The sequence below is a fragment of the Drosophila willistoni genome (genome assembly GCF_018902025.1).
Source record: "Drosophila willistoni isolate 14030-0811.24 chromosome 2L unlocalized genomic scaffold, UCI_dwil_1.1 Seg196, whole genome shotgun sequence".
NCBI lineage: Eukaryota > Metazoa > Arthropoda > Insecta > Diptera > Drosophilidae > Drosophila > Drosophila willistoni.
Window position 1 is genome coordinate 5,013,007 of NW_025814048.1, and position 11,797 is coordinate 5,024,803.

General features: G+C 35.6%; 1 protein-coding gene across 1 annotated transcript in view; it reads right to left on the reverse strand.

The window, feature by feature from the left end:
- The window catches only part of LOC6640265, a 56,746-nt gene extending 51,341 nt beyond the window's left edge, over nucleotides 1-5,405 (reverse strand). The window contains exons 1-2 of the mRNA XM_023182090.2: nucleotides 5,386-5,405; nucleotides 2,310-3,851 (exon numbers count right to left, since the gene is read on the reverse strand). Of these exons, the coding sequence (XP_023037858.1) occupies nucleotides 2,310-3,359 (1,050 nt within the window). The 5' untranslated portion in view covers nucleotides 3,360-3,851; nucleotides 5,386-5,405. The remainder of the gene's footprint in view (nucleotides 1-2,309; nucleotides 3,852-5,385) is intronic.
- Nucleotides 5,406-11,797: the final 6,392 nt, after the last annotated feature.

Below are 11,797 nucleotides of genomic sequence, written 5' to 3' on the forward strand. Positions count from 1 at the left end.
TTATTGCATATTTTCTTTCTTTCATTCTTTTATTTCCTTTTTTTTTTGCGCGCGCGCGCGAATGTGCACTTAAGCTTACCCAAGAAGCATTGTGTTCGAATAGTGGCGAGGGGACGGGGAGAATACTGCAGAACTGAACAACAATTGAACAAGGACACAAAACAGCTGAACAAATCAAAAAAAAAGGAACACAGAAGAAAATGACAAGTAGAAAAGTAGATACGAATGAAAAAAAAGTATTAACTTTACGCCAAGTGCATTGATTTAAGCGAAACAAACTAATTTGACATAACAAGAAAAATGCTCTCAAACAATGCTCATAATGTTATGTAAGAGACATTAGTTAGTAATAATTTAGTAATCAACTGGTTTTAAACCCAGAAAAAAGTTAAATATTTTAATAAAATTGCCCATTAAATAGTAACATCTTTTAGTAAGGATGCCTTAAACAGTTAATAGAAGTAGAATCAAATTTTGTATTGGTTACTTGTATCTCCTTTAGAAGCAAAGCATTTTATTTGCCGGTTAGTAGTTCATTTCTGGATAATTTCTAGCATACTTTTGGGAACTAAAAAAACATTTTATTTGATAGAAACTCAAAGAATCTAGTATACTGAAATCCCGAACCACATATTAACAAGGAATAATTGGATTTAGAGGAGAAAATGAGAACCACGAACATGTTAAAACACTCCAGTTTTGGGGACATTGTCACCCAAGTTATATATTTGTGGGAACACTAGGAATTGGGAATGCTTTTGGCTGTTTCTCAAGAATTCCTACAATATTTAGTGTTTGTAATAGGCAAAAATAGCAAGAAACATCAAAGGCTTAACATTTTCTTTCGTTTTACTCAAATCCTTTAAAATCCTTTCAACTTAAACGATATAAGTTATTGCAGGCAAAGGCAGTTGATTTTTTATTATTCATTTCTTGTTGATTTTGACGTTACAACTTTGCAATTTCGACAAATTTCTTCAATCATATCTCCAATAGATGGTCAAATAAATAGATATATTTCGAACGTCAAAACCTTTTGAAACATTCAAGCATAATATTGTATTCAGTATGTGGAAATAGGCCATTAGATATACAATATAAAAGAATAAATAATGTACTTTAAATATTTAAAGGATATTTAAAGGACTGTATAATCAGTTAATACAATCCTTAATAGAATAAAAATCTTATTTGTTATATGTTAATTTTCTCGAAAAAGCTGGACTGAATAGCAATTTATTAAATACTATTTGAATGATTTCCTTCATGTGTGTTGATGAAGAAAAATAGAAGAGAATAAATTTGTTATAAATATTAAAATATGTTGAGCTAAGAATAGCACACCATAAAACAACAGCAGTCCTCGGTAGATGAGTAGTCTAAGTGACGCAGTCATATAGCCAACTGAACAAGGAGGATCTGGGTTCGAATCCCAGGCTAGTGTATGGATGTAGTTTTCGTCTAAGCCGAAGGCCTTAGTTTGCCAGTGCTTGTAAAATATAGTTAGGTTGATAGTTGATTGATTTACATACAACTATATCCTTTAATAATAATAATAATAATAAAAACAACAACAGTTTACAAAGAATGTATTTTCCAGAATCTTTCAATATTGGTCAGTTTTTTATTAAACTTTATAATATTAATAAGCAGTATTTTCATTTTTACTACTTTGCTCTAAGAAACATTCTTAGATTAAGTTAATAAATTACTTTATTATGTATCAAATTATATAGATCTTTGGTCTATCGATCTATTGTGATTCTATTACATAATCTGATACCTTAACATTGGAAGGTTAAATTTGTAAACGATTTCTTTGTTGTCTTTTAAAACGTTTTAGAAAGTGAAACCCATCAAAACTTTTATAGTTTGCTATATATGAACTTTACTAGATATTTGAAGTATAAAAACATGTTAAATTTTGTCGATCTGTTAGATGGATAGATAGATTAGATAGACGCTGTCATTTATTATAATAGTTACAGCGAAAAAGGTATAACTAGATGTTTTCTACTATCATAATAAATGACAGCATTAGAAAATACTACAGCAGCTAGATAGATAATCTAAATTGTTCCAGTATACACTTCTTAATATCCTTCAGATTTTAAAATTTTTTGTTTTTCAACTTAATGGGTACAAATCGATTCTAAATGTCTTAAAATTTTGAGTAATAGTAAATAGTAAATTTTTGAAGAACAATCACCACGAAGAAGAATTCCCTCTTTTTTTTATGGTTATTTCTATTTCTAGTTATTTCTCAGTTTAAATTATTAATCCAAGGATTGGGTTTTGTTGAAACTCACCTGTAGATCAGTGCCTGTGCCAGTGGGCTGTGCCAGATCACAAGCTGATATCCAAGGATTAAGGCGTGTCAATGAGGACGCAGTGGTGCCTAGAATGGATTTCTTTAGATCGATGGGAGCTGGTGGCAAGGAGTCTGTTTCTGATGTAGATGATGACTCTGTGCTGGTGGCCACTGAGGTATCTTTGTGGCCAATCAATTGGGCTGTCTGAGCAGCATCCAATAGATGGTGGCTGAAGCTCTCAGAGGCTTCTCTTTTATTGTTGTTGTTGTTGTTATCGTTGTGAGACAATTGCAACTCACTATCATCAATGAGGCGACTCTCCTCGTCCTGCTGCTGTTGTTGTTGCTTATAATCCTCTTGTTTATAATCCTCTTCTTCTTCCTGCTCTTGCTCTTGATCGTCGTATGGCTCCTGTTGTTGTTGTTGTTGTTCGTCTTCTTGATCCTCTTGCTTCTCGCTAAGTTTGATCAAACGTTGGAAAGACTCTTCCGATAACAAATCGTCTTCGGCCACCAAGGCAAAGATATCCTCGTCCTCGTCAAGGGCTTGCGAAGAAGAGGACGAGAACTGAACGGGGAGGCCACCAGATTCCACCACCGCCGCCGCCTCCTCCTCCTCCTCCCCGTCTTCCGCCGCCTCAATATTGCGTCTTCTACGTCGCCTGGAGCTGGGCAAATTTGAGGCAATTTGTGTCGTAGGCCGTGGATTGTATTTGTCCAGTTGTAGATGATTAGGCGGCGGCGGCGGCGACGACGACGACGACGACGGTGGCGGCAGATAAACGGGCAACCAAAATGAGCCAGAGCTAATGCCGTTACTGCCGCCTGCTCCTACTCCTCCTGGAGCTGTTAAAGCTGCTGGTGCTGCTGCTGCTGCTGCCGCTCTTGATTCGTCGTAGCTGGACGGTAAAGTGGCACCTTCTCCACCTACTCCTTCTCCTTCTAATCCACTTGTTATGGTGGTTGTTGTGCTGCTGCTGCTGCTGCCACGCCGAGCCCCCGAAATAAACGCAAGCGCCATCACGACCAGCCCGGGTCCTGGCCGCATATTGACCTCGGGTTCGGCGGTGCTAGCATGGTGCAGGCCCGCTTGAGACGCGCTTGCGACTCCTAATCAATGCGACAAATGATGGGCTCATGGCCCCATCATCATCCTAAACAAATTGTTGGCGTTTTTTATTATCTTGGAATCTTCTTCTGCTCCAGCCGCTGCTGCTGCTGTTGCTCCTGCTGCTGCTGCTGCTGTTCCTGCTGCTGCTCCTGCCAAATGCTGGCTAATTGTTCAGCCAGCGGCATGAATTCGAAGCAAGGATTTATCCTTTAATTTTGTTGTGTGAGCAAACTTTTCGCGTTTTCTTTATATATTTATTTTTATTTTTTTTTTAACGAACACTTTGGTTTTCACTTGCAAAATTTTTCTTAACTTTGCTATATTTTTTTCTTTTTTAATTTGGAATTTGAAATTTTCCTGCTGTTGTTGTTGTTGTTATTAGTGCACTTATATCCTTGTAATTTTTTGGTTGGTTTTTCGTTGAATTTTCTTTTTGAAAAATATTAATATATTTTATTAAAAAAAAATATATATATATAACAATTTGGTTTTCTTTATATAACAACTTTGAACACAATTGGAAATTAAAAATTTGTGAAAAATTTCATAAACAAAAAATAAAAGAAAGATTATATTAATCTATATTATACACTAAAAATCAATATAAAAATTAAGCTTTCTATATAAGAATTCTTTATTTATATATTGTAACGGTTATTCAAGAATTTTCCTATTACAATTTATGAAAAATATTTCAAAAAACCAAAAGAAATATAAAATAATATAAAAATTTGATAAATAAAAAATTGAAATTTGCATTCAAAAATTGTTTCTCAATTATTTATATATTAAAATTTGTACTATTTTTATTTTGATTCTATATTTATAATTGTCAAAGCCATTAAAAAAATTTAGAAGAAAAGAAAAGCAGAAAAAAGTATTTCAAAATTTGCTTATTAATTTTATGCGCCCACGCTCTCTCAATTCTTGCGCTTGCTCTCTCTCCCTATTACGCTCTATCTATCTCGCTTTCTCAAATGTCTTATTTTCCATGAATTCTAAAAAAAATACACACATTGACAGACATTTTTTGATTTTGAAGGATAGATTTCAAAATTCAAAAACTGTTTTGAAATATTAATATCAAAAAAAAATAGTCAAAATAATGTTCATAAACACAAACAGAAACTAAATTGTGACCAAGGGAGAGGGAGAGAGAGAGATAAAAAGAGATTGGAAAAAGTGGCAAAGTATCGTAATGAAAACGAAGTAGCAAGCCGAACAAACGAGTGACTGGCGAAAAGGCAAGCCGAAGCCAAAACCCAATGCCGAAGCAAAAGCTAAGAAGAAGCGAAATGCCGAAAAAAAATCATCGTGGAAATCCCGTATATCTAACACACACACACACAGGGCAAAGAAATTTATATAATTCGCTGCTGCTGCTGCTTCTTTTTGTTGTTGTTCTTGTTGTTGTTACTGTTGTTGTTGTTGTTGTTGTTGCTGTTGATGGTTTGGTTTGGTTTTGTTTGGTTGCTGCTGCTTCTTCTTCTGCTTGTTCTACTGCTTCAGTGTGGGTGGTACGTGTATTTGCGTCTGTGTGTGTGTGTTTGTGTGTGTGTGTGAAGTTACATGCTTTCCAAGTATGTGTGTTAACTGCAAGAAGTAAAATCTTCAATACCACAAACAAAAAAAAAAGAAACAGAACAAAATAAGTTAAACTATTTTATGCCCTGACAACCAACTTTCACTTTTTCATTATATTTGATTTAACGTTCTAACTGCGCACACACACCTAACGGTATTTGTATGAATGTATTGCTTTTTCTTTTTTTCTCTTTTCTTTTTTTTTTGGTGCGTTAGCTGGGTTTCTTATATAAGCTTTCGTTGGTCATACCGACTAACCAAGCAGACCAAAAAAAAAAAAAAACAAAACTGAAGAGAAAAGAAAAACTAAGAAATTTCGCCTAAATATAAATTATATAATAAAATTTGATGAAAAGCATAAAGCATATAATTGTTGTACCTATATAGAAATTGTTATATATTTTAGTATAATTTTTTTTTCGCGCAGCATCAGCGGCTGCTGCTGCTGCTGCTGGTTGCTGCTGCCGCTGCTGCTGGATGCTGCTTTTGGCTGCTGCTGCTGCCGTAACGTTTTCGTTTTCGCGTGTGGGCGGGGACACGGCAGGTTTGGTTGATTTTAGTATTTTAGACGGAGGGGAAGAGGTGGGGGACTAGTGTATGTGTGTGTATGATTGTGTGTGTGTGTGTGTATGTTTGTTGAGTGGGTTGGAGGGAGAGGGGGGAGTCGTTTTGTAGGCAGTGCTAGAGAGTTACGCTTGAGGCCTCTTATATCTTGATTTCTTCCTCTAATTTGTGATTTTCTTTTTCTTTCTTTTTATTTTGTTAGCACCAACAACAAAATGTTAGAGCACACATTTTTTCTTTTCTTTTCAATGAAATTAATTTTATTTCTTCTTTCTTTTAATTATATATTTTTTTTTATTTTTATTTGGGCCATTTTCATTATTTGTATACTTTCACTTTGGCATTTTTCATTTGAATTTCTTTTTCTTTCGATTTCGGTTTTGGTTGGGTTCTTTTTTGATGGGGTTTTTGCTGTAGGTTTTTCTTTCTTTCTTTTTTTTTTTGTTGGTTTGTTGGTTGGTTGGTTGGACGCGACGTTGCAGGATATTTTTAATACCGTACAATCCTGCTTCTTGCTGATGGCCCCAAACGGCACTGACTGTTCCTACAATTGCAGATGGCGCTTAACTGGAATAAGCTGCTGGCCCAAACCAAGCCACGACGACGACGACGACGACGACGACGACAACGAAAACGACTAGGACGAGGACGACAAGGACTACGAGGCGAAAGCAACATCGTGTGGCCAGCGAAAAATGTTACGAAGTTCAAACGATGAAGCCAGCTGACAACACACACAGAGAGAGCATTAAGTCAAAGCGCCATAGAAAGAGAGAGAGAGAAAGAGCGCGCCGCTGTGAGAGAGCAAAAAAGGCGTTCTCTCCAACTCTGTTAGCTTCCAGTCTATGTTAATGTTAATCTTCGGAACGGCGAATTCCACTAGAAACGGCGAAACCTACAGAAAAAAAGGATCTTAGCGCTTAACAGAGTTAAATTTCGAAATTTTTTGTCAAGTAAGAAAAATTACTTGCTGCAGGACACTTAATCACTAATGACAGTCTGAACAGAGAGAGACGGCAAGAAAGAGAGCGAGAGAGAGAAGAGTTCATAGACATAGTGAAGGGGAGCAAGAGTGTGCAGAGAAATGTCACTCAAAAGCCGCTCCATTATTTGAGTCTCAAAACTCCTTATTTTCGTTTTGTACGCGCATTTTTCGCATTATGGGGCGTTTTTTTTTCTTTTGCCATCTCTTCCTTTGTCTCACACTTGTCCTAAATGTGAAAATACCCTATATACATACATACATACATGTATACAATATAATGTTGTCGGATTAATCCTACTTGACGTGTTTTAGTTTCCTTTTCTTTGCCCACGCAGACAGTGCACAAAAAGGGAGAACAAAATTGTCGATGAATCTGGCAAATTATGTACTAGAAATGAAGAAGATTTATGAATGAATAATTCAATCGTTCTAATAAGCAAATAATCTTTAAGATCTAAATTAAGAAACGAGTTAAAGTCAATATAGTCGAATGATTACCCTTCTTTTTGGCTTGAAGCTTTAAAAAAACTATATATATATATATATACATTCAGTTCAATAGTCTGTACAATTGTATATCGATCATTTACTCTTCCCAGATCAATACCAAGTACTTGATATTACTTCATATTATTATTTTATTTTACAAAATTAGTCGAAAGAAAAATGTTGCTCAAAAAATTATGCTATATATATTACAACTTATCATCTATTGCAGATCATTGCATTTTTATTTTTCCTACTTCTGTTTTACTACAAAATTAATAAATTGTTGCACTAATATCTTTTGAGACGTTTTAGATTAAAGCGCTTGTATGCAACAGTGTTGTGAAATGCTTAAAAAAGTTGTTCAAATATCATTGAATTCCAAGTCTAACGTTAAGATTTTTTGCATAGTCTACTTTTCAGAGCAATTTCTACAATTTGAAGCAAAATATTGAAGTATTTGCTAATTTTCGTTTTTTGTCATTTAAACTAATTAATATTTAATGTAATATTTCTTGCTTTAACTTTAACCAACATAGTTTTTGCCTCTTTTCTTTGTCGCATATCAAAAATCTCACACACACACAGTGACAGATGAAAATTAGCAAATTTTCTGACAGGCAAAAACCCAAGGCCAGGCCGACCTTCATTAACAAAAACACGAAAAAGAGAAAAGAGGTACTCGAAGAGCATCAACTGAGATGAACTCAACTCAAGTCAAAGTCAACTCAACTGTTAGTAGTTGGTCCAGCACTTGAATTATTAACTTGTGACTAATTAACTTAAGTAACAGAGACTACAAATTAAATGGACACACACCAAAACAGAAGGACAAAAAAAAAAACCAAAAAAAAAAGAAGGGAAAGCAAATGAAAACGAAAGTGAAAGCCGATAGCCGAAAGCAGGCGACAAAGCAAAAATAATCGAGGGAAGAAAAAAACAACATAGCAAAAGGGCGAAAGCAAAAGCAAAATGAAATGATGAAAACGATGAAAATGAAAAGAATCCCACATAATTTGGGCTTGGAAAACCATTTTGCTTCAATTTATGCGCATTCCAAATCAATAACTGTGTGACACATGCAACCAGCAAGGACAACAAGGATACCCAAACACCAACACCAACAACAACACCAACACCCAACACAGCGGCGGCAGCAGCAGAAGTAGCAGCAAGCAAGAAGAGTGAAAGTGCTAAGATATGCCAAAGACGAAGAGGCGAAGACGGGCAGTAGTAGCAGATGACAGGCGGGATGTTGGCGGCGGAGGGAATATGTTGGTGTATGTGTCAAACTTATGCGGGCACGCACACACACGCACTTAATGTGGTATGTGTGTGTGTGTGTGCAGAAATTGATAAGAAACAAAATAACCCTGAAGAAAATTTTGCGGCGAAGAGCGGCAAATGGTAAAAGGCATGTGTGTTACTGTGTGAGTCTGCGTGTGAGTGTGTGCGTGTGTGTGTGTGTGTGTGTGTGTGTGTGTGTGTGTGTGTGTGCGTCTTGGTGTTCAAGAGAAAATGGAAAACAAAACCAAAAATGCCTGCACAAAATAAGAAAATGCCAACAACAACAGAAGCAGCAAAGATATAACTTTTAGAATATGTATATACACTCAAATAAATACTCTTTCGATATTTATATCTTTCAATTTCAAATTAAATTGAAATATTAGAAAATGTCTAAAGCTTTAGCTTGAATATAGATTCGGATTGAAATTTTGGAATAGTGCAAAATAGTAGTAAGCCCAAACAGACACAATATGAGGCCAGAAAATGTAAAATGGGGATAACTTTGTGCCCTGAAGTATGCACTAAACGCCCTAAGGTGTTCGCTTTTTGAGACATTTAAAGAAATATTGAATTAGCCTATGGATAAACGAGAATTCCTCGATTGAAACATTGATTTTATAGACAGTTATTAAGTCACAAGGCTTAGTTTGTTGTATGTCAATCATTCATACTCTTTTCACCCCTAAAACTAACCATACTAAAAGTCTAATACAAACAATTTGAAATGTTTTCGATTAACCAGATTTGAGAACTTTTTTAACAACAACCAACCATGAACAGGCTGTTTGAACAGCCATTAAGTTATTTTGCCGTACTTATACTTCAGCGCTAAAACTAATTGCGAATTATAACCAAAGTAAAAGAAATAAAGCGAAAAATCCACTCCGAAATTTACTCAATTTTTGCACTACACAATGGACTCATGGTAACTATCGATGATCTTGTCATACTTCATACAATATTAAATATTAAAATTAAACTATGTATATTACAATTGCTTGACACCTTTTTACTCTACCAATCAAAGTTGGTAGTCAAAATCCAAACTATAACCGCTATATACAATAAATAGGTATAAAGTGGTGGCATAACAATTGGCATAAAAGACATTAAAAGTTTCTCAATTTCTAAATAAACCCTTAAAGCTCTGATCCTAAGTTCTAAGATCTAAGTCTACAAAACTAAGAAGAAAAAAAGTATGCGAGAAATTGAAAATTTAGACCCAGAATTCAATTTGGGGGCACATTTTTAGTCTTTTATCTTGGCGCCGCTAAACGGGACCAATCAATTCTAAAGTATTATTTGTCGTGAAGTATAAAACAAAATAAATTCATTTCGCCATCGAATGAAACATTTTCAAAATTACCTATATATATTTCGACGTCTCGCAAGTTTTTTGCATCTGTTTTGGGGTTTTGGAACAAATATCAAGAATTCTTACAGTATGTTATAAGACATTTAAGATAAGGTATATGATATTATACGATATTTGTGTAAAGGAAAACATAAAATTCGTTGTCAGAAATATTTTCTTCTTTGTTGAATCGATAACTGAAAACCCTCTAGTTTAAAAATAAAGAAAATATTCAGCTTTATTAAGTAATTTATATGGACATTGTTTAATTTCAACATCTTGCTTACTATTTAAATTTCTTAGTTATATTTTCATATTGCAAGGTTTGCCTTATATTGTAAATTTTTAACATTTCTAATTTTTAAATTAATCATAATTCACTTTAATCAAGAACAACTACAAAAATCGTATGTAAAATAAGAACAATTATTTATTTTGTAAGTAAATATAATATCATATTCTGTTCTGATCGAACTCTACATGGGTCATTAATGCAAATAAAATGCTGCAATATTTAAAGTCACGACTAAATTATCAGCTATAGGTATATTTTGACTTTAAAGTAAAGCAAAGCAATCGCTTTATTTTCCAAATTTTCACAAACGATTGAGAACTTGTTTACGATTTTCCTCTAAACTGATAACATTTATATAAAGTTAAGGTCAAAGACTTAATCTCTTCATAGAATTTTATCAGGTGGCAACTCTGTGCATTATGCAAGAGTTGATCAAAGAAACTTTATTGATAGGGCATCATACATCAACTGAATTCTAAGAAATTCTATTACGAAGGCTGTAAGTATGCGTGTGCATGTGTGTGTGTGTATGTGTGTATATCCTTTGGACGCACCCAACAACAACCACAATGAAGAACAAGAGAAACTGGCGACAGACGACAACGACGGATAGCGACGAAGTCGCCTACCAAAAGCAAATGTCAAAAACAGGCCAAACACAGGAATAGGACAGGAACAGGACTTAGGTGGAAGACTTTGCACAGTTTGCTTCATCTCATATATTTGTTGTTGTTGTTGTTGTTATTTTTTTGTGCCAGATAACCGTTACAAGGACGTCGTTGTTGCCGCTTGCAATGAACGAAACGTAACGAAACGAATCGAAACGAAACGAAATGAAATGAAAGTGGGTAACGCAAGGAAAGCGGCAAGGATTTTGCGCAGTTGTAATAAATGCCCTGTCCCTCAGTTCCGTAGTTACCCAGTTCCCAGATACTAAGTCTTACTCCCAATCCCCCTCTACGCCCCTCCCTCTCCTTTTCCTCTAGGGCCATCACATCCTGGGACATCCCCACACATCCCCCACAAAGTCGCCGAGTCGTCCTTTTTTTGCTTTCTTGTGTGTGTGTGTGTGTGTGTGTGTGTGTGTTCTCTCACGCACCAGAAAGAAGAGGCAAAAGGCAAAGGTTTTGTGAATGAAATTTCGCGCAGGCACAAACACTGCAAGGCAAGGGGAAGGTAAAGGGCGGCAATGATATGGAAGGGGATGAGGGGGTGAGGGGTTGCCAGGAAGACAGCGGTAGAAAAGTCACGCGGCCAGCGTATGCACAGAGCAAAGGCAAACAATGCCGCCTGCTTTTTGGGTTCAAAGTGAAAGAAAGCATAGAACGAACCAAGAAAAAGAAAGAACAAAAAAGGAAAAACAAAATAAAATAAAATAATACACAATACTCCAAGTTGAGTTGCGGGCGTGGTAAGCGGTGGTTGGAAATTTTGCTGGAAGGCTACCAAAAAAGAAGGACAAAACATCTCACACACACACACACACAAAAGGAAACTAAACTAATGCCTAGCATTTATCGATAAAAGGCAAAAGACGACTATGTATGCGCCTATCCTCGACAGTTTTGTGGCTCTGCGTTGACCCACAAATGTTGCTGCTGCTGCTGCTGCTTCAGCCGCCGCCGCCTCTCCGATAATTGTGGCCATTTGGATGATGACAATGAAGAGATACTGTTAAATGCTGTCGCCCATAAAAAGGAGGAGAACCAAAACAAAAATCCAATGCAAATGGTTCAATTCAAAAATTAATATAAATACAAACATGACAAGCAAAAGTACCAAAACAGAAAAAAAGGTCCCAAAATGACTAGATTGTT